Here is a 24,721-nt window from a genome sequence, read left to right on the forward strand (position 1 = left end):
TTTCCCTCGAAAACTTTGGTATATACGTGCATTATACAAGTACATGCAATTTTAAGCATAATTTAAGGGGGTCAACAGACTCTGAAAGCCCATCTATGAGTTTATGAACTCCAGTAAGAGCTTTTGCTTTATTGTACAAGAATATAATTTTTATTTTACTGGAACTCATAAAATCACAGTGATTTGTAATAAAAATGGTGATAATCCTTGGAGAGAGGTATTGTATAGTTTCATTTCAACATTTCATTTTATATTTTATTGTATTCTATATTTTCTATCTTTACAGTTTTATTGCCTTTTAAAAACATAGCAACAGAGTTGTCTGAGTGATAATATTAAGCACCATTTTAGTTTTTCTTCTCTGTATTGAAAAAAGAAAGTAACCTAAACACACACACACACACACACACACACACACTATACACACACACACGTGTGTGTGTGTGTAACCTTTACAGGAAAACTTCACAGAGTGATCTGAGCCTACTGGAATGAATGAGTCTCTCTCAGGAATCAGAGAAATCAGTTAAGGATAAGTGAGAGGGCTAGATTCAGAAAAGGATACCTGTTCTGGGTGGGACCTTTTGGAAAAGTCTGTGAATAATTAAAAGGGGAGGAAGAAACCCTAAGAAATTTCCCTACTTCTCAATTCTGTTTAGGGCTGCTTGTTTCCTATGATTTTAAATCATGCTTGAGTTCCCCCTTTGTTTTTGTTTATTTTTAATGCAACCAAGTAGCTGGCTATTGGGGCCCAAGAATGCTTTCAAAAGTTTGGGGTCTGATACAATCACAAATAAAATTGGATACAATCACATGTGAAAAATGTATTTTCACAATAAAAGGATATTCACTTACTTATATGGAGCAAAAAAATATCTGACTTATCTGGCCTAAATGGGTTCACACCAGGTTCCTAAACAACACACCCTTTCCAAGAATTCTTTTCTAAAATGTATCCCTCCCCTCTGTCCTTCAAATAAACCCTTAGGGACCCTAGATTTCATAAGCAGCTCAGAATTTTGAATATTTTGAAAAGAGATCCTTGTTGATGTGTTTAATGTATAATTAAAAACAAGTGTCCATCTTTGGTTCTTCTGGTATTGTAAAGCCAAATCAACAAACATAATACAGCTATTCAGTGATCAGAGTTTGCAGTCTGCATGGGAAGGAAATAAAAAAATCTTCTTTGATAACAATTTTCCTAATTGGAAATATACCAATTTCATTGTTCTTATAAGTATACTCAAGGTGTTATAGTTTTTCTATTGGTGGATGACAACTGACAATGTGATTTCCCTGTCACTTATTCCCTTTGTTCCACCTAATCATTTCCCCAAGATCCAGATGCAGGGTCAGACCCCAACTTTCCACTTTCTAAATAAGTGAATTTGAGTGACATGCTTTAACTTCTCTGAGCCTCAGTTTCCTCATTTGTAAAACACAGGTATTATTTAATAAACTAATGATTTTCTTATATAGAAAGGAAATATTTTATGTAAAGTGCCTATTTACATGGAGGCATGTAACATTAGTGATCTTCTCCTTTGCCTTCCTCAATCCCAGAAATAAATTGAATTTATAATATTTATCATAAAAGAGAACTTTTATACATATGACTTTTGAGTTTCTTTTCTGATAGAACTTTTTAAAAGCACAATGACAGGTTATGAAGAAAAGATGTTTGAGAGGGCGGGCGCAAACAATAATTTTCTACCATAAAAGTGATAGCAGCAAGATCCTTGCTGGTTGATGTGATATTTGCCCAGATTTTTGTTTCCTGTTTCTAATTCTTTTCAACCATTCCTTGCTCCTGAAACAGAAACTGAAAGCCCATGATGAGCCACCAGAAGAGGTCTGTACCTGCTCTCAATTAGGGAATTTACTGTGCCAGCATCTAGGAAGTCCTTTGGCCAATCCTCTGGGCTTTATGGGTATTGATGGAGACCTAAATACATTGATGGAGAATGGCACTCTGTCCAGGGAAGCAGGCCTCCGAGCTCAGATGGATCAAGCAAAAAGCCAGTGTACAGACCTCCGCCATGACTGTTGTGGGATCATAGGTAGCCTTAGGGCCATAAGTATCTCTGAGGATGTGCACATCTCTGGAGACATAGGCACCTCTGCAGCCACAGGTATCTCTGGTGATATGGGCATCTTTGGGGCTATGGGCTTCTCTGAAGATGTGGGCATCTCTGAGGTTACTGACATCCCTGGAAAAATGAATATTTCTGAGGCCACGGGATTCTCTGGAGGCATGGGTTTCTCTGATGGCATAGGCACCATGGAGGACTTGGGCTTCTCTGAAGACACAGATATCTCAAAGGTCAGCACCAAGGAGTCAGGCTACTCTAAGCAACAGTGATCTAGCTACTCATATGCTTCTCTGCTAGGGGCACCTGTAGCAACCACAGAGATCTTTGTTCCATACAGGGCTATGCTGCTTTTCTGGTTGGTTTAAATGTGTGAGACCAGGGTACCCTTTTTCCTACTTAGAGTCTGGAAAAAGACTTAGGGCCTTTACTGATTAAATGATCGCTATACACATGTTGTTAAGCAGTCCAGAATATGAGAAAATGTTATTGTTATAAAATGGGATTTAACTTTAGAAATATTTCCCTTTAGCTGCTTATTAGGCTGGTTATATTATTTTCCTTAACAATCAGCCTGTCTTTCCACCCTTGCTTCTCTAACCTGAGAGCACAGTAGAAAATCACAATCCAGTTGAAGGGATAGAGAGATGTTATGCAACAGACAACTGAATTACAGAATTTTATAAAAATGTACTCTCAGATATGCCTGGTCATGGGATGCTAATATTGCCAATAGAGACCCCAACATTTGTGTGATAATAAATCAAAATGATCCTTAATTGTTAGCATGAGTGCATGGGTGCTTGGAGGTTTAAAATATACAAAGAATGTTTTCTTAAGCTATAACAGTTGCTCTCCCCAGCCCACACCCCAGCTTGGTCTCATTATAATACTCATGTAGCGTAGATATCCTGTAGGTAAATTTGAGTCCATTACAGGCTAAAATGATCAATTACAAATTAACAGGGTCTGAGTTAATACTGCTTAATAGCATTCTCAGCATCAGTTCAGAAAGCAACTGATAATCTGAGTGTTCTGTCCCTGTCTAAGACATGGTCTGTGTGCTTATCTGGGATTTTTTTTTTTTAAAACAGGCCCCTTCTTAGGATTTTTTTAAAGAGAGTGAGAGTGAGAGCAAGAGAGAAAGAGAGAATTTTTTAATATTTATTTTTTAGTTTTCGGTGGACACAACATCTTTATTTTTTTTTTTATTTTTATGTGGTGCTACAGATCGAACCTAGCACCCCGTGCATGCCAGGTGAGCGTGCTACCACTTGAGCCACATCCCCAGCACAGGATTTTTAAAATAAAGACCAGTTGTTTTGCTTATGGAGATGTTACATAAAACTTGTGGATTTTTGGATACAATCAGCACTGTTTTTTAAATCTCATAGGTTTCTCACCTTATACACTTTTAAAAAAGTCTATTCTTAGAGCTGGTCCACATACTCCCATGGGCAAGGGTATATTCTTGTTGTCTAAACACAAGATTTTCCCCTTGGTGTTGGTACATTTGTTGGTTTTTCATCTTCCCTATTGGATATTCAGTCATAGTTTTGCCATTTCCACATGCTGGGGGTGGGTAGGGTAGGCCTTAGGCAATTAAAAAAAAATTGTCAGTTGGCCATTATTTTATTTATATGTGGTGCTGAGACTCAAGCCCATTGCCTCACACATGCTAGGCAAGCTCTCTACCACTTGGCCTCAGGCAATTTTAATCATGATCTACATATAGTCAATATTTCCAGAACTACCAAGGCCAATGGAATCCACATCTTTAACCATACTATCTATTCCAAGTACTCTGTATCTGGTTTCAGCTCAAAAATTCAATTTCTGTTGACTATCAAATTAATTTGTGAATACATAAAGTATCTAAAGGATCACATTATTAGGTGCTTTTCTCTGAAAGAAAGAGGTGCCTTTCAATTTAAGTATGTAATTAAATAGCAGAAGACAGTCACCAGAGTAGCTCCTTGATTTCTTACATAGAGCTATTTGATGGACCCAAAACAACTTTCCTTTTCAGAGGAAAAATTCTAAATCATTTTGGTTGTCTTTTTTCATATTTTAAATGAGAATCATTTTTCTATTTACCTCCTCTTGGTAGCTGTTTTAATTCTGTGTATTTAAAGAACTCTAATTTGTGTCTTTCCCATTCATAAATAGGGACCATTTTTCTACTTACCTCTTCTTGATAGTTGCCTTGATTATATAATTTTAAAGCAACAAGATGTATCTTCTCTGATCCCCTTCTTTCTATAATTTGGTCTTTGGCTCATACAACCTAAATTACCAAATGTTGCCTGCTGCCATTTGGCTTCTTACTTCTGGGGGAATTATATTTCTGTACATCAGTTTGATGTGGAAGCTACATGTAACCCTGGTTTTGTGGAGGAATTTGTCAAAAAGGATGACAGTACCAGTCTGTCACAAGTGAGGCTATTCCAGTTGTGCTTTACACCCAGGGCTTTCTCCCTTATCTCAACCTGTATTTTTAGTGCATTAACTAGCATGACACACCAGCTATAACTTGTTGAGGTTTTTGAGGGGGCAGAAGAAATGGGAAAATGGCAAGATGTAAATCCTTTGCAAATCCTTTCAAAACGTATTTTATGATCTCAAATTTATTTGCAAATACCTGTAAAAGGTACTATTCCAACATAATTTATTTGATCCAAAATAAAACTATCCAATAGTGAAAAGGTTTTTCAATACAACTCTAAACTCAGAATTGATAAATAGCAACTCTAATGTTTCCAAAAGCAAAAACAAAAATTTTACAAAAATTGTCTTATTCCATTGACTATCTAAGGCCATGGAATCAATTTCAGCCTCAAGATCTGTGAAGTCAATTTGTTTTATCTTTTTGTTGTTGTTTTTATTTACCAACATGTCTCATTATTACTTGTATATAAGCAAAACCTTGTGAAAATTTTGTATTTTTTCTCATCACCAACTACTTCCCTTGTTTTACAATTGGATTTGAAAATCTGAGAGAAAAATGTTCAGTGGAATCCAAACACTAATTTGCTGGTAAAATCCCAATGGCTATCTCTACTCAGGAGACCAGGAATAAAGTGGAAATTCCTGAAGTAAATTGCCAGGGTTACTAGAAAAGATGATATATTAATGGCTTTCATTTCATATTCTCATATAGCACAAGCTGAAAAAGAAATGTGACCCCTTCCCCCACTCTCTTACTCTTTCAGTTCCCCAAGCAGAAATTCCATTCCCATATGACTGCCCTACTTAAATAGGAAGGCATTTAAACCACCTGCCACTGTCTCATCTACTAACCTGACCTCTGTCTCTTTCCCATACAAGTTTTACAGGCCTAAGGTCACTGCTTATCTTTTCCAAGCGTGCGTCAGGTTCAGTTCCTATGCTGCTGACCATGCTCAGGTTCTGCATGAACACCCTTTCAAAAACTTCATTAATTCTTTACTTAATTAATGACATGATATATTTATCACAAAATAAATACAGTAATCCTAAATAACAAACTTAAGTAACAGCTAACAGCTGTTTTAAAGAAGAAATTCAGGAATAGGGTCCAGTGTATGAAAGAAAAACTGAAACTATCTAGAACTAATACCAAGAATGTAAAACTTATGGTGCATGTGTATGGCACATGTATCTTTGGTATATCACCTTAGAAATTATGTTTACTTATCACCAAGTCAGTTGCCATTGCCTGCCAATATGCATGGACTACCTTTTGTCTGCGATGCACCTCACACATCACATGAAGTGAGACCTTTTCTGAACATTTCCATCTAAAGGGATACAAGTCTTTTTAAAAGGTGCTTTTCATAAATATTTAAGTGTGGCCTGGATTTAGCTGAAAGAGAGGTTAATAACCTAGGGTACTCGTGTCATATCTTTGTTACATACTAGCTTTTTTTAAAACACCACACTTTTCTTAATATTGTTAGGTTTTCATATGTCATTTGAGAATCTTTCTATGAGAGTATTTTATAAAGTGTCCTTTCTTCAAACAGTTATGTACGAAAATGTAAATTACCCTTAAGAAAATTATTTCCCTCAAAAGAGATTGACCATGTTCTATATAGGTTTATACTTAGAAAGATTGTTCTTACTTTCTCTCTTAGTTCCCAGTGATTTAATATCCATACCAAAACTTTCCCCCATCCTCATACCTCTTCTTCTCAGAATTCTATGGAGGATATAAGCTGATATTGATTTCAACCAAATCTGGTTGTTTTCTTCTAATTGCCAAATCTAGAAATGAATTTTGATATAAACATTTTAAAAGAAAATAGACATGACTTAAGCCTTAAGTTTTTTTCCTATGGCATTATCTTTTTATATGATGTGAATAAATAGATGGCCTGTCAGAAAACACCAACACATAAAGGAAAAGGGGAAAGATTTGGGATCATAAAGGACTCTTATCCTTTTAAAGGTAATTCTGTTTTTGAAGTACTTGATGGCAACACAGAGGTTTTTCCAAGGGGGAAATACTACTTTCCTAGCCATATAAAAGATATCTTCTCTGATTCTCCAGCTGTGGAACTGAAAGTATATGCCTTCCTCTTAAATAGGAAGTAGTGGTACTGTCACCCATTCATGGTAGTCCACATCTCCTTTAGATGTCAGTGCAAGTAAAAGTGTGTTACATGATATGTGATTTGTGACTTGAATTCACAAAAGACAACTGTGCTTTGAAGGAAGCTAATTTAGCCCTGTGTGTCTTGCAGAGGCTGAACAAATAATGTTCAGAAGTTGGCCTATGAAAAACCAGTAGCTCCCATGTTAAGTCTAGCACCCTGTCCCTCAGTGTTTTCTAAAACTTTGGGAATGAACTAGAAGCTTATTTTTTTCCAGTGTTTTTATGCCTTTCAACCATTTTTATGGTTTTATACTCTTTTTAGAGGACCCTACACCAGCCATCACAGAATCCCAGTTAGTGGAGAAGTTTGTTGGGAGAGAAGAGAGGGTCATACAGAAATGCAACTGGCCAGTTAAGATTTCATGTGCTCCTTAAAATATTATTACTTGCAAAAAAGTCCAAAAATGATCTTTTCCAGGAAGTGCTGTGACTAATATATTTTCTTTTAAGGCTATCCTTTATTTACGCTGATAGAAATTCAAGAATGCTATGAATAGTGATTTCCATCCATAGTTTTCTATGCTGCAGGGTTTTCTTTTCTTTTAGAGAGGCAAGGATGGTGGGTGGCATTTTCTTCCTTAAAATGTGCACAAAGCAGATTATTTCTGAGCCTCTTCTTTGCTTCTGGAGCTGCAGTATCTTTGGGCCCCTTATCAGTCAGGTAAGAATATGTACACCAAAATCACTAGATGATTACTGTTCAAGGACACATATCTCTAGTCACATGTCACAGATAATTGGCCATGTCAGTTCATACATAAAGGATCTGCAAGTGTCCACCTCACTCATATTTACAGACAAGGTGGTTTGTATTTTTTGTATGTACCAGTGGGAATGCAGAGAACATATCCTAATTCTGAAACAGAGAATGTTCTGTATTCTTGTTTAACAGTGCCTCCGGCTTACAAACAGCTACCAAGTTCAATCCTTTTGGAATATAACTCATAGTATGACTATTAGTATATGTATGTGTTTACTTAACTTTAGTAGCATCTGCTCTCATGGTCATTTGGACATTCAGGTGAAGAAAATTTGTTCATGAATAAAAAAAAAATTTAGTGCTAAACTTTCAACTTTTATATTGTCCACCAAAGTGTCATGAGGACTTTTAGACATGTCAAGCCAGAGATACAAACCAAAGTGAAGCAACTGGACTTCTCTCTGGGATGTATATATCAGGCAGCTTGAGGAGTAGGATTCATATTTATGACCAGTTTAATCTGTGGAGTGTTAATGTCAGCCACATAGTGTGGACATCAAGCAACTCAAGTGTAATTCAGAATTCTATGTAGGTTCTTTGAGGAGCTGACTTTTCATTAGCTTCGGATTTATAGAATGACAGTCACATCAGCTCAAATTTGAATTTTTCAAGATATAGTAGTGTAATGATTGATTTTAACCTTCCTGTTGTGTATTATCCTGAGCTGTTTGTTGTACAGTTGGGGTATGAATATGTGAATCAGTCAGGATGTTCACTGCCAATTGTTTTGTCTAGTGCCACAGAGTTCACTGGCCCCTCTCTGCAGTTGTGTTCCACTTTGAAAATGTTTGGTTTGTTTATATTTTTGTCCAAAATTAAAAACCTTCAATCTTTTGTGTGTGAGAAGTTGCTGTATATTTGCCATAAATAAAAGAAATAGTGGCAAAACCTCCCCCAATTGGTACCGTGGACTAGCTTCACCAGATGAACCACCTTACAAACAGAATCTATAAGTAGGTTCAAATATGCCCTGTTGATGTTAAATTAAGATATGACAGGCATCAGAGAGGGAACCTGGTTCTGAACAGCACTGGGGAGGGCAGGTTCTGTCATGGACCCTCTGTGAAGACAAGACCAACACTGCCTTAATTCACAAAAGCATGCTAATGGAGCATGAGCCGTTTTGTTCACATTGGGAGCAGAAATGTTGAGGGACCAGGCGCTTCATCTCTCTTTAGAGCCTCCAGCAAGAATTCTCATACATGGGGCCTCACAACTCAGGAGTTCTTTCCTCTAGGCCTCAAAAGAGTCCCCCAACCCCCTGCTTCCCCAGCAGTGCTTTTCTCTCTAGGAATCTCATGTCTAGGGTCTCCTATATGGAACACAGAAACTTGAGTTCTAGTCTGGCTCTGCCATTTACTAGCTATATGGCCTATTCCAAGTCAATTCCTAGCTGTGAATCTCAAAGCCCTCATCTATAAAATGGGAGAAATGTGTCTACCATATGGGACAATTGTGCAGATTACTGAGCTAACATATAAAGTGACCATGTAAATTCCCTGGAACTTAAAAAAGTCAAAAAAACATTAGCCTCTTCCTACTTTTCAGCCCTGACGCTACTGATTAAACTGACAAATTCCTTTTCCTCAGCTCCACTTAGCTCCCTTCCTACTCTTGACATATTGTCTTTAAACAGATTACGATACAAGATGGTTATAACATAATGAATAAGGCTATGATTTTTTTTTTTTATAATTAACCAAAATATCTGTGTTCATTGTAGAAGTTTGTGAAATTGGTGAACTGGAAAAAAGTAATAATTCCTTTATGCAGAGATAAATCCATATGCATATACAGAGAAACAAAATAGGATCATACTGTACAATCATATAATAGTCTCACAATTTTGAACATCTTTTCATTTCAATAAATATGAGTCTCTTCTTTTTAATTGTCACAAAATATTTCACTATATAAGCTATAGTTTATTCAGTCATACCCTTATTACTGACAAGGTTATGATTGTCTTCTATATCAAATTTAAATTTGCCTCCATGAATATATCCTATTTTTCTTCATGGAAATGTAGCAAAGTGTCATGAAGACTTTTAGACATGACAAGCCAGAGATACAAACTAAAGTGAAGCAACTGGACTTCTCTCTGGGATGTATATATCAGGCAGCTTTAGGAGTAGGATTCATGTATATGGCCTAGTTTAATCTGTGGAGTGTTAATGTCAGCCACATACCTTTGTTGACATCACAGGACTTACTAACTTGAGACATCCTCTTACCTGAAGTGACCTATACAGATGGTTAATTTCATCCATTCTGAGAGGATTTTTTAACAAAAAAAAATCCATAATTTGAGCTCCAATTTTTCATCATACTTTACACAGAATATGAGGCTGAACTTGGAATCTCTTCACTGTACAGTCCCCAGGTAACCCACTATTTTAACTGTGGCCAAAGGCATGGCAAGCTGGGAACCCTGAAATCAACTTAGTCCATAGTCTCCTGTAACTCCTTAAAGGCCTTGTTTCATAGGGGAAAAGGGTCAAGAGAATTCCCTAAATGAGGAATCACTTCTGGTTGAGTCTCAAACTCCCAACTTGCTGTGTTTCTTTATTTCTGAAGTAAGAATAATCTCTATCCTGCTAGTTTCATCCTGTGATTTTCACAACCAAGGGAAATTATAACTGCAAAATTCCTTTGTAAATTTGGAGGTATTTTTCAAATATAAATTGGAGATGTTTGTTTCAGTCTAAAAATTCTGTCCAACTGAACTAGAACTACCATACAGAAGCAAGTGAAAAGATAAGAATTGGCAGTGTCCTTTAGATTTCAGGGGAATATATCACTTGGGCATTTGTGAATCACACGTCTAGGTACATGTCATAGTATATTTAAAAGGCTCCATCATTTCTCTAGGCTTCTGTTGCCTTATATGTAAAACAGGTGGTTTGAACTCGATGATTTCTAGGAAAATATATTAACTCCCTATTAAGTGGTTCATCTTCCAGGCTTTAAGGATGTGTGTCTGTGTGTGTGTGTGTATATGTGAATACACACACACACACACACATACATCCCCTCAAATGGGTACAATAGCTGAAGTCCTGTGTCAAGTCACTAAGCTAGTATATAAGCTATTGGAACCTTGTACTTAACAAACATAGTGTCTCTCTTCAGAATATCATACTATTAAATCATATTGATTGAACCTCCAGTACAAACAAGAAAGTATACATTCATTTCTCCTGTTCCTTCCCACTAAATACAGTTATGAAGTCCAGGAGTAATTCAAGAGGCAGCTAAAAGAAAACTCCAAAATGAAAGTGGTAAGAATGAGAACTGGTTTGGGACCCTAGGACTGGAGTAACAACATAGCAGCAGGGTAAAATCTAACCTAACCCTAAAGGAAATCTAACCCTAAATCTAATCTAACCCTAAAGGAAATACCCATCTGGATTGCTTTCTGTATCACCAGACAGAAAGTAATCCAGGTTGGGTTTTTCCTGATATCCAATATAACAATAGAAGGCAGCCCTCCCCCAGATCAAAGGCTCATTCCTCCACCAAATCCAAGGACTCTTCCCTACATAGAGAAGCCAGCAGCATCAGCAAGGGGGATTGATCAATGCCTCCACCACCCACACTGAAAGCAGTGAAAAACTTTCCATCTCTACCCTTTCCCACCTAGAAACATGGGACAGCCAGAAGACATCAGCAACAGAGGCTCTGCTACAATAAGCACTCATTTAGGGAATCCTCTCCATCTCCAAACTGTTAAACAGGACCAGACATGGGACTTCGTTGTCCCCACAGTACTGAGAACCCCATCCCTGACCAAGAAACACTGAGACAAAGAAAGGCCTTCCTTCCCCTCAGGCTACACAGCAGAAAACAGGAAGAACCCCAGTGATAACCAGATAAACAAATTAGACCAAAATAGCACCCAAAAATTTCTAAAAACTAAACTTCCATTGGAACCACAGCTGACGAAAGTAGTTTTATAAATCATAATTGATTAAAAACTGAAATGCCATATAATAATTTTAAAAGTAGGGAGGAGAATGGGACCTAAATGGATTTAAGTTTTCTATACTTCAAAGAGTGGTAAAATGTTAGTACTCAGACTGTGATAAATCACATACATATATTTTCATCATTTTACAACCATCACAAAATGATACAAAGACACCCACTAATAAAACACTATAAATCAAGATGGGATCCTAAAAATGTTCAAGTAATGTACAGGAAGGCAAGAACAAAAACAAATATTGACAATGATTTGTAGAATGGATTAAAAAGAAACCCCTAGGGCTGGGGATATAGCTCAGTTGGTAGAGTGTTTGCATCGCATGCACAAGGCCCTGGGTTCAATCCGCAGCACCACACACACACACATACACACACACACACAAATACTATTGTAATTGTATATAATATATAAGAAAATCATTTAAAATTCTGTGTCATAGGTAGATTTAAAGTAAAAGGGTAAAATAAAGATTCCTGTATTGATATCTAATAAAAATACACTAAAGGAAAGGAAATTACTAGAAAAAGGGACAACAATGATTATAGGATAAATCCACCAGACAGAGCTAATGATCTTAAGATGAGTACAAAACCAACAACAGAAACTCAAAATATGTAAAACAAAAATTTATAACAGCCCTTTGAAATTAATGTTGCTTCCCAACTACCTAATAACTGCTTTTTTGCATCTGCAGCTTCCTCATGCTGAGCACAGAAACTGAGAAAGTTATCCCCTGGCCTGAATGAACATTAATGAAACAAACTATGACATACTTCTGACCAGGATAGCTTAGCTAAACCTATGTATATATTTCCTGCCTTTTATTCCACTGTACACTTTACTCTTAAAAAAGCTGTTATTTGCCCTTGTGTCCCCACTTCCAAGATGAAGGTTTGAGACACAAAATATCTCGAACTTCCTCAAATTGGCTTCAATAAACCTGTTTTCTTTCACCAACTTCTGTCTCCCTAGCTTAGTAAAGTGATAAGCAATAGAACCTTTAATTCCAGGTGACAAACTGAGAGAAGTAAAATGAGAAATAGAAAAACCCACAGTTATAGTTGGGAACATTGACATTCACTTCTCAGCAACTGATAAAACTACAAGAAAATCATCAAAGCTATAGAGCTGAAAAATACAATGGACTAACAGGATCTAATATATATATATATATATATATATATATATATATATATTGACCATTATGCCCAACAATAGCAGAATACATATTTTTTCAAGCTCTGATAGAACAATTAAAGGAATGATAATCATACAGACTACGCATTATGACCACAATATGCTAAAACTAGAAATTGATAACAGATAATAGTAAAAATCTCTATAGACATTTCTACATAATCCACCAGGTCTCAAAGGAAATTGAAAATCACATCAAAGGACTTCCTGTTTGTAGTTCAGCATGTAAAAAGTTTGGAACTTGCACTCTTATTCAAATAAGAGCTAAACAAAGGAAATTAACTTAATTCTTAAGTCCATTAGAGAATTGAGTTCACAGGAAAAACTATTGCCCCTGAAATTGGAGAGAGAGAGAAAGCACAGAAGAATTTACCAGATTAGAAATCCATGAGCAGATCTCTCCAACAAGAACTAGTATCAGAGTATAACAGCTTAATCTTTAATTAAAGAATTATTGGAGATTTGGCATGTGGACACACTTGAGTTAAGGAGAAAAAATAACATTTCAAGTCAAGAGCTCTATTGTACAGGATAGTCAGTATAGTTAATAATGATATGCTGTATTCTTGAAAAAAATAAAAAGAATTGTGTTCCCACCATAAAAATGATAACTAAGGGTTGGATGTATAGCTCAGTGGTAGAGTGCATGCTTAGCATATGGAAGGTCCTCAGTTTGATCCTCAGCAGCAATAATAATAATAATAATAATAATAATAATAACTACGTGAGGTAATATATTTGTTAATTACCTATATTTCACCATTTTACAATGTATATGTGTATGTGTATGTGTATATGTGTGTGTATGTATAGATATATGTATACACATACATTCTTTAAACCTCATGCTGTAAATGATAAATACATAAAATTGTGTCGATTTTTTTAAAAAAAAATAACAACAAATAAAAAACCCTCTAAAGGACTCAGTCTTAGGGGAGAGTCCACAGTTTTGTGACTTTTTTTTACACTAGGAACCCTACCAAATAATCATAACAGAGGATGAAGAAAAATCTCTTCATGCTTCCAGCAAGAGAAAGCCTGCCCTTAGAAGAAACTATTTCACCAGAACATAAGTTTAGAGCCAAACTGAACTGGGAGAAGAGAAACACCCAACTCCAGTCCTTTCTAGTATTACAGATAGGGGAAAGGTAATACCCAATTCCAGCTCCCTCTGTTCCTTCCTATGTGGGGAAGAAAAATAGACAACTCTAAGCCCCTGAGACTTCTAACTCTATAAGAAAGATGGGGGGAAATGTGAAACGTTTCTGAAAGTCACAGCAGCCCAGGGGCATAAGCTCACTAAAATGCTGAGATCTAATTGTAGGACAGTAGAACATTTCTATTCCTTCCATATCTTACCACCATATCAATTATACTCCTGTATAATAACAGGGGAATATAACTGAAGAAAACTGCATACCACAGACCTTATTTAAAAATAAGTCCCTAGAAAACCCAAAAGACAACAGGGGAGGAAAAAAAAGGACATCAGAGGAAATTTTAGCCTCTGACACCTACAGTTACAGGAAACAGTAAACACAGTCTAACCCTTAGCTATATAAACACAAAACCTTGCAGTAAAAGCCTATCTCAGTTCCTTTTACCCAGCATATCATGTCCGGCTTTCTAGCAAAACATTACAATGTGTATTAAAAGACTAAATTTCACAATATAGAAAATACAGTATAAATAGATAAAGCAAGTTTCAGAAACAACTTAGTATGGTGTTAGAGGTGTTAGAATTATCTGACAGAGAATATAAAATAATTATGATTAATATACAAAGGGCACTATTGAAAAACATGGGCAACATGTAATAACAGATCAATGAAAATGAAAGTATTAAAATGAAATGCTACATATAATACATAATTTCATAGAAATGAAGACCAACTTTTATAGGCTCATCAATTGATTCGTCACCAGGAAAGAAGCAGTGAGCTTGAAGAGATTTCAATAGAACCTTTCAAAACTAAAATTCATTCTTGATAGAAAAAATGGAAAGGATATAACAGGATACCCAAGAACAGTGAGACAATTCCAAATTTATAACAAAACTTTATGTAACGAAGAATTACATTAGTTAAAGGTGTCATGGGAGTACCAGAAAGAGAAGAAACAAACAAAAATTTAAAGCAAAAATGATTTACAATTTCTCAAAATTAATGACTGATATCAAGCCATAAATCCAGGAAGCTCAAAGAACACCAATAAGAATAAATATTAAATTATCTACCTAGGGCTTGGCATGGTGGTATATGCCTATAATCCCAGTGGCTAGGGAGGATGAGGCAGGAGGGTCACGAGTTCAAAGCAAGCCTCAGCAACTTAGTGAGGCTCTAAGCATCTTAGTGAATCCCTGTCTCTAAATACAATATAAAAGGGCTGGGGATATTTCTCAGTGGTTAAGCATTCCTGGGTTCAATCCCCAGTACAAAAAAAATCTAGCTAGCTATATCAAATATTCAAACTAAAGACAAAAAAATTGAGAGGAGCCAGAGGGGAAAATAACTTAGTAGGAAGAACAATAATACTTGCAGACTTCTCTTAAAAGTCCCCATGCCATTAGAAAGAAACTAGATCAAAATGAAGCACTGAAAGAAAAAAAAAAAAAACACCAATCTAGACTTCTGTATCCAATGAAATTATCCTTCAAAGATCAATAAGAGAAAAGCTTAAAGAAAGATGGTGGACTAAGAAGATCCAGGCACTCATTGCCTGACAGAAGCATTTTTTTTAAACAAAATACAGGAAAAAACAACTGTTAAAGAGTTCTAGAAATCAGTCAAAGATCTATAGCAATTAAGCAAATGCCCAATCAAGAAAAATTCACGGGCTGGGGATGTGGCTCAAGTGGTAGCATGCTCGCCTGGCATGCGTGCGGCCCGGTTCGATCCTCAGCACCACATACAAACAAAGATGTGTCTGCCAAAAACTAAAAAATAAATATTAAAAAATTCTCTCTCTCTTTCTCTCTCTTTAAAAAAAAAAAAGAAAAATTCACAGTATAAAACAAAATCACTGGGAAAATGCATGAAATTTTTACACACTCTTAATCCACACATTCTCTGGTGTGATGTCATTTTGAGAAAGCAGTAGTCTGGTACCTAGTCCTCCCTAAAACCATAGAGAACAGAGCAGAACTAATTTTCAATATTCTTACCTATCTAAGGGTAGTCAGAGGGATCAGTCTGTGTTGCCTAACATGGAGCTCAGGTTGCCTAAATAAAAGAGTTCAGATCTTAGGCTCAAAAAGGTATGGAAATCAGTGAATACAGTTCATGAAAATTGCAGGGGTCTACAGGTCCACAGCTATAAGAGGCAATAAAAGTAATGGTAGTAAAATACAATATAAGAGTTAAGACCCCAAAAAGCAGCACTATACAGATTTAATGCAATTCAAAATACAAAAGCACTATATAGATTTAATGCAAAAAACACAAAAGCACTATACAGATTTAATGGAATTCCAATCAAAAACCCAATGACATTCTTCATAGAAATAGAAAAAGCAATCATGAAATTCTTCTGGAAAAATAAGAGACCCAGAATAGCTAAAGCAGTCTTTAGCAGGAAGAGTAAAGTAGGTGGCATCCCCATACCAGACCTTAAACTATACTACAGAGCAATAGTAACAAAAACAGCATGGTATCGGCACCAAAACAGACTGGTAGACCAATGGTACAGAATAGAGGACACAGAGACTAACCTACAAAATTACAATTGTTTTATATTAGACAAAGGTGCCAAAAACATGCACTGGAGAAAAGATAGCCTCTTCAACAAATGGTGCTGGGAAAACTGGAAACCCATATGCAACAAAATGAAATTAAATCCCTATCTCTCACCATGCACAAAATTCAACTAAAAGTGGATCAAGGACCTAGGAATAAAACCAGAGACACTAAATCTATTAGAAGAAAAAGTAGGCCCAAATCTCCATCATGTGGGATTAGGCCCCAGCTTCCTTAATAAGACCCCTGTAGCGCAAGAACTGATATGAAGAATTAATAAATGAGATGGATTCAAACTAAAAAGTTTCTTCTCAGCAAAAGAAATAATCTCTGAGGTGAATAGAGAGCCTACATCTTGGGAGCAATTTTTTTACCCCTCACACATCAGATAGAGCACTAATCTCTAGGGTATATAAAGAACTCAAAAAGCTAAGCACCAAAAAAACAACAACAACAAAAAAAAAAAAAAAAAACAAGAAATAACCCAATCAATAAATGGGCGAAGAATCAGAACAGACACTTCTCAGAAGAGGATATACAATCAATCAACAAATATATGAAAAAATGTTCATCATCACTAGCAATTAGAGAAATGCAAATGAAAACTACTCTAAGATATCATCTCATTCCAGTCAGGATGGCAGCTATTATGAAGACAAACAACAATAAGTGTTGGAGAGGATGTGGGGAAAAAGGCACAGTCATACATTGCTGGCGGGACTGCAAATTGGTGCAGCCAATATGGAAAACAGTATGGAGAATCCTTGTAAAACTGGGAATGGAACCACTATTTGATCCAGCTATCCATCTCCTCGGTCTATACTCAAAGGACTTAAAAACAGCCTACTACAGGGACATAGCCACATCAATGTTTATAGCGCACAATTCACAATGGCTAAACTGTAGAGCCAACCTAGATGTCCCTCAGTGGATGAATGCATAAAAAAAATGTGGCATTTATACACAATGGAATGTTATGCAGCACAATAAAAAATCAAAATCATGGCATTTGCAGGTAAATGGATGGCGTTGGAGTAGATAATGCTAAGTGAAGTTAGCCAATCCCAAAAATAACAAATGCTGAATGTTTTCTCTGATATAAGGAGGCTGACTCATAGTGGGGGAGCATGGAGGAATAGATGAACTCTAGATAGGGTAGAGGGGTGGGAGGGGAAGGGAGGGGCAGGGGGTTAGCAAGGATGGTGGAATGTGATAGACATCACTATGCAAAGTACATGTATGAAGACATTAATTTGGTTTAAACCTACTTTATATACAAAGATATGAAAAATTGTGCTGTATATGTGTAATAAGGATTGTAATGCATTCCACTGTCATTTTATTTTTTAAAAAATCAATTTAAAAATTAAAAAAATGTAAAAAAAAAGACACTACCTGAAAGTAATCTTTTATATGGGGAAAACTAGACAAAAGAACACATAAAGGCCAAGGAAAGTGCATGCTGCATGCTCAGGAAAGGCCTGAGAAGACCATAAGTCTACATGGTGAGTCAATTCCAAGGCTAATAAAACAACCTGCTACTTAATAAAGGTGTACTCCTGTAAGGAGGCATTCTGAGAATTCTGAAAGGTGAGGTTTTTTTTTTTTAATGTACCGATATAGATGAATAAACAGATAATAGGTAGACAGATAGATATACAGGCAGACATTAAGACACAGAGAGAAAAAGGAATACAACCCATTGAAAGGGAAAAAATAAATCTCTGGAAATCATCTAAGAGAAAAAGGATCAAATGTATGAGACAGAATCTTTAGTACGACTGCCTTAAATATGTTCAAAGAGCTAAAGAAATTCAGGAAAATAATATGTGACCAAAATTTAAAAATAATGAAGAGAAAGAATTCTGTAAAAAAGAAATAAAGAAAACTTTTGGGCTAAAAAATGAAATAACTGCATTGAAACTCCTACACAGTTATCATATCAGAATCTGGCCAGGGGTGGTGGCACATGCTTGTAATCCCAGAGGCTTGGGAAACAGAAACAGGAGGTTCGTGACTCAAAGCCAGCCTCAGCAACTTAGTGAGCCTCAGCAACTCAGTGAGACCCTAACTCAAAATAAAATATAAAAAGGTCTGTGGATATAGCTCAGTGGTTAAGCATTCCTGGGTTCAATACCTGATACAAAAAAAAAATTATAACATCAGAATCTAATAAAAGAGAAAAGAATCAGTTAACTTTAAGACAGGTCATTTGGAGATTCAAGATGGAGGGGTCCAGCCTGAACAGTGGCACACGCCTATAATCCCAGCAGCTCAGGAGGCTGAGACAGGAGGATTGCATGTTCAAAGCCAGCCTTCGCAAAAGTAAGGTGTTAAGCAACTAAGCGAGACCTTGTCTCTAAATAAAATATAAAATAGGGCTGGGGATCTCAGTGGCCACCTGCCCCTGAGTCCAATCCCTGGTACCCTCCCCCACAAAAAAGATGGAGGGCTTGAGGAAGGCTGCATTCCAAGTTGCTCCATGGCTTGGGATTCAGGCAGCAGAAGTACTGTGAGGTGGGTGAAAGGGACTTCATTAAATTCAATATTGGATAGTCAGTGTCTCAGAGACTCAGAAAGAAGAAAAAGTACTTTGGAGCTGAGCTGGTTGCAGCAGCACCAGCAGCTGTAGCAGTGGTGGTTCACCACAGAGGGAGAGAGAACAGAGAGGGAAAGACAGATTTGGTATGGAAAAACCTGAGACCAGTAAAGAGGACTGAATTTAGCCAATCCAGAGGCTGCCCTGTGCACTAATGCTTGAAAAGTGCTCTGTGTGGCCCAACTAGCTGTGGAGAATTAAAGTGGGAGCCATCTTAAAGTGGTCATGCTGGAGCTGCTGACGTGGAGCCAGGAAATCATAGCAAGCACTGCCATATTGTCCCAGCAAGTGCCTGCCTTATGGCCTAGGATGTAGAACAAGAGCACAGAAACTGAGAAGATTATACCCAGGGTATTCAAGTCAGAAAAGCAAAGGGGAGCCCAACTCACTTCTCCTTTGAGTCTGATAGCTCCTGTGAACAGCTGAAGCAGGTTGGGATTTGAACAGGTGGGTGTGCATACACTTAGGGACTAAGTCTGGAAAGGCTGTGTTCCTAGGCAGCAGAGTGTGCGGAGGATTGGCTTCCCTGCCCCACAAGTAGAATTCCTGGAAGGCTCCTGAGATCCAGAACCCTGATAGAGATCAGAAACTCCTAATCCTTAGGGATGTGTTGATATAATCACTCCAGAGCACATATTACTCAACAAAGCCCTGGAGACCAAAGTCCTACCCACCAGAACTGCACTCAGAACTCTACTACATCTCCGCCCTGGGAGTGCACTGACTTGCTCTTTTTTTGCTCTGTGCAGACAAAATTCCAGCTGACATTCCGCTCCATCCTCTCTCATACTGTTAAGAAGGGAAGCTGAAAATTATTTCAACCAGCTTCAGGCTTAGGCCACATCAACTGGTAGCAACAAAAACAAGTTCAGACAGCAACAAAAAGAAGGAGTTAACAACCTCCCAAAACCCCATCCCTTACTCTTTTTTTTTTTTTTTTGGTTGTCAGTGGACCTGTATTTTATTTATTTTTATGTGGTGCTGAGGATCGAACCCAGTGCCTCACATATGCTAGGCAAGTGCTCTACCACTGAGCCACGACCCCACCCCCAGCCCTTACTCTTGCTCTCAGTACATAGCTCAAGAAATAATGGAAATACTGACAATCAGGTATAAACAATAACTATCCCCTCTCATCAAATATTTTGACCACTTTGGTGGAGATGATTCCATCATTTTTCATTAAGAAAAATTTTCTTTTTTTCCTCTTGTGTGAGTTTGTGTGTACAAATGCACACACATGTGCATGTATGCCTACTTGATGTGCAGATTGGTTCAGGGACATAGATACAATATACACTTTGGTTTATTTTTTCTCATTGTTAGCACTTTTTTTTCCTTTTTTTTTATTGGTTCAAAACAGTACAAAGCTCTTGACATATCATATTTCATACATTAGATTCAAGTGGGTTATGAACTCCCATTTTTACCCCAAATACAGATTGCAGAATCACATCGGTTACACATCCATATTTTTACATAATGCCATATTAGTAACTGTTGTATTCTGCTACCTTTCCTATCCTCCACTATCCCCCCTCCCCTCCCCTCCCATCTTCTCTCTCTTCCCCATCTACTGTAATTCATTTCTCTCCTTGTTTTTTTCCCATTCCCCTCACAACCTCTTATATGTAATTTTGTATAACAATGAGGGTCTCCTGCCATTTCCATGCAATTTCCCTTTTCTCTCCCTTTCCCTCCCACCTCATGTCTCTGTTTAATGTTAATCTTTTCCTCCTGCTCTTCCTCCCTGCTCTATTCTTAGTTGCTCTCATTATATCAAAGAAGACATTTGGCATTTGTTTTTTAGGGATTGGCTAGCTTCACTTAGCATAATCTGCTCTAATGCCATCCATTTCCCTGCAAATTCCATGATTTTGTAATTTTTTAGTGCAGAGTAATACTCCATAGTGTATAAATGCCACATTATTTTTATCCATTCATCTGTTGAAGGGCATCTGGGTTGATTCCACAGTCTAGCTATTGTGAATTGTGCTGCTATGAACATCGATGTGGCAGTATCCCTGTAGTACGCTCTTTTAAGGTCTTCAGGGAATAGTCAGAGAAGGGCAATAGCTGGGTCAAATGGTGGTTCCATTCCCAGCTTTCCCAGGAATCTCTTTTTAAAATATTTAATTTTTAGATGTAGTTAGACACAATACCTTTATTTTATTTATTTTTATGTGGTGCTGAAGATCAAACCCAGGGCCTTACATGTGCTAGTCAAGCACTCTACCGCTGAGCCACAACCCCAGCCCAGCATTTTTCAATGTAATTATTTTCCTTGCCTTGTCTTTTAAGAGTTAGGATTTTGGAATTTTTATATTTTGGGTTTGTGTTGTATTGTTTCATTCATTTTTTATTAATTAATTTATTTTAATTAGGTATATATATGTCAGCAGAATGCATTTTGATTCATTGTACACATTTGCAGCACAACTTTTCATTTCTCTGGTTGTACGTGATATAGTGTCGTACCATATGTGCAGTCATGCATATACCTAGGGTAATGATGTCCATCTCATTTCACCATCTTTCCTGCCCCCATGCCCCTCCCCACCCTTCCCTCACCTTTGTCCAATCAATGTTCCTTCATTTTTTCCATCCGCCCCCCGCATTATAGATCAGCATCCATTTATCCAAGAGAATATTCAGCTTTTCGTTGTTCAGATTGGTTTACTTTGCTGAGCATGATATTCTCTAACTCCATCCATTTATCTGCAAATGCCATAATTTTATTCTACTTTAATGCTGAGTAATATACCATTGTGTATATAGACCATGGTTTCTTTATCCATTCATCTAGTTTTTTTCATTTATATATGACAGCAGAATGCATTACAATTGTTTTTACACATATAGAGCACAATTTTTCATATCTCCGGTTGTATACAAAGTATATTCACACCAATTCATGTCTTCATCAAAAAAAATCTACAATTAACTCAATACTTAATGGTGAGAAAATAGAATATTCCCTGCTAAGATCATGAGAAAGGCAAGTATGTTTACTCTTACTATACCTATTCAACATTGTATTAGAAGGGTTAGCTAATGCAATAAAAAAGAAAGTAGAAGTTATATAAACTTACAAAGGAAATATGAAATTGTCTTTAAACAAAGATTATATAGTTTTCTATGTAGAAAATTCTGAAAATATTTTTAAAAAAACTGTTTTCTATAATAATCATTATGTGGAATTTGCAGAATAGAAGATTAATATTAAAAAATTTGCTTTCTATATACCAAATATAAACTGCTGAAATTAAAAATCATTTATATTAATACCTCTAAAAAGGAAAATGTTTAGGTATAGGTTTATTAGCAAAATAAATAACTTAAATTTCTTCCTTAAGGAATTAGAAAAAAAGAAAAATTAATACAAAAATAGCAAGAAGAAATAATAAAGACTAAATCAGAGATGAATAAAATACAAGGTAGAAAAACAATACAGAAAATCAATAAAACCAACTTTTGGTTCTTTGAAAGGTCAACAAAATTGACAAGCCTTTTAAAATAGACTTACAAATAAAAAGAAACTGGAAATAAAACAGAAATGAAAGTGGTGACATTGCCACCAATATTATAGCACTGCAAAGGATTTTAAATAAACAGTATGAAAAAATTATGCTAAAAAATTTGAAAACCTAGAATAAAATGGAAAAATTTCTAGGAATACACAAGTTATCTAAACTGACTCAAGAAAAGATAGAATCAATGGTCCTATATGCAAAGACATTGAGTCAATAATTAAAAATCTCCTAATAAAGAAAACCCAGGACCAGATGGCTTCACTGATAGTTTTTACCAGACCAGAATTAAAACCAATCATTTTCAAGCTATCCTCCAAAACAGAAGAGGAGCAAACACTTAGTTTCTAACTCATTCTACAAAGCCAGTGTTTATACTGAAATAAATCTTGAAATGACAGTATAAGTCCAGACCAATATACTTCATGAATATATATGAAAAAATTCTAAACAAAATACCAGAAAATTAAGCTTAAAGGTTTTCTACACAAATATCAAATAGAATTTATCCAAATGATTCAGTGTAAAATTGTTATATTACATAATACTAACAAAACGAAGGGGAGAAAACAAATCTCAACTAATACAGAAAGTCTTTTGACAAAATGCAACATCATTTCATGATTAAAAACTAGAAGTAGAAGGGAACTTTCAAAACATAATAACAGACATTTATGAAAATTTTCTGTGACCAAGAGCAAAACAAGATGCCCCCTTTCACCACTGCTATTCGACATTGTACTGGAAGATGTAGACATAGAAATTAGACAATAAAATGAAATTAAAGAAATCCAAATTGGAAAGGAAGAACTAAAATTATCTCTGCTAACAGACAACATAATCTTATCTGCAGAATGCTCTACAGACACCTCATACACTCACACACACACACAGATAAACACACACACACACGCGCGCGCGCACGCGCAAAAAAAAAAAAAAAAAGACCTGTTAGAACCAATAAATTCAGCAAAGGTAAAATCCTATAAGATAACAATGAACAATATAAAAAATGATAAAATACCTGGGAATAAATTTATGCAAGCAAGTGAAAGACTTGTACAATGAAAACTATAAAAATGATGAAACAAATTAAAGTTACAAATAAATGGGGAAAAACCTCTTTTTCATGGGTAGGAAGATTTAATATTTTTTTTAAAGAGACAGAGAGAGAGAGAGAGAGAGAGAGAGAATTTTTTAATATTTATTTTTTAGTTCTCTGAAGACACAACATCTTTGTTTGTATGTGGTGCTGAGGATCAAACAGGGCCGCACGCATGCCAGGCGAGCGCACTACTACTTGAGCCACATCCCCAACCCAAGGAAGATTTAATATTGTTAAGATACTATTACTACTGAAAGCAATTGCTTTAGTTAACTTTCCCTTGCTGTGACCAAAATACCTGACAATAACCATTTAGAGGAGGAATAGTTTATTTTGACTCATGGTTTCAGAGGTTCAGTGTATGGTTGGCTGGTTCCATAGCTCTAAGCCTGAGGTAAAGCAGAATATCATGGCAGAAGAGCAGGGCAGAGGAGAGCAGTTCAGGACACTATAACAAGGAAGCAGAGAGAGAGAGAGAGAGAGAAAGCTCTGCTTACCAGGGACAAAACATAAACCCCAAAGTTATGCCCCCAGTTACCTACTTTCTCCAGCTGTACCCTAACTGACTAGAGTTACCACCCAATTGATTAATGTATCAGTAGATTAACCCAGTGATTAGGTTACAATTCTTATAATTTAATGATTTTACCTCTGAAAATTCTTATTTTGTTTCACACATGGGCTTTTAGAGCAAATTTCATATCTAAAACAACAGAAATCTACAGATTCACTGAAATCCCTGCCAAAATCAGCCTTTTTTGGCAGAAATTGAAATTCTGTATTCATATTTATATGAAATCTAAAAGCTTTCCAATAATCAAAACAGTCTTAAAAAACGAAACATAAAGTTATTGGACTTGCACTTACTACAAAATTATAGTAATCAAAATCATGATTTCTCACATAAAGATATACATAAACCAGTGGAATAAAATTGCGAGTCCAAAACAGAAATCTTTCATGTATAACTAAGAAGAACAAAATAAAAAAACCCACATGTGTGGCCAATTTGTTTTTTTGAAAATGTTAGGTTCTTTCTTACCTTAAACCGTATATAAAACAATTTGAAAAAAAAAAAA

General features: G+C 36.2%; 1 protein-coding gene and 1 long non-coding RNA gene across 9 annotated transcripts in view; one reads left to right on the top strand and one right to left on the bottom strand.

Moving 5' to 3' along the window:
* The window catches only part of Mtmr8 (myotubularin related protein 8), a 128,570-nt gene that overhangs the window by 88,204 nt on the left and 15,645 nt on the right, over positions 1–24,721 (top strand). The window contains exon 14 of one of the 7 annotated variants that reach the window (XM_015501669.2): positions 1,820–8,320. The exons of the other annotated variants lie outside the window; for them this stretch is intronic. Within the exon in view, the coding sequence (XP_015357155.1) occupies positions 1,820–2,362 (543 nt within the window). The 3' untranslated portion in view covers positions 2,363–8,320. Of the gene's footprint in view, positions 1–1,819; positions 8,321–24,721 lie in introns of those variants that run through there. 7 annotated transcript variants of the gene reach the window in all.
* LOC125614440 overlaps positions 1–24,721 on the bottom strand; it is a 123,952-nt gene that overhangs the window by 72,099 nt on the left and 27,132 nt on the right. The gene's annotated exons all lie outside the window — the stretch shown is intronic.

The sequence above is a fragment of the Marmota marmota genome, unplaced genomic scaffold (assembly GCF_001458135.2).
Source record: "Marmota marmota marmota unplaced genomic scaffold, marMar, whole genome shotgun sequence".
In the NCBI taxonomy this organism is placed as follows: Eukaryota; Metazoa; Chordata; class Mammalia; order Rodentia; family Sciuridae; genus Marmota; species Marmota marmota.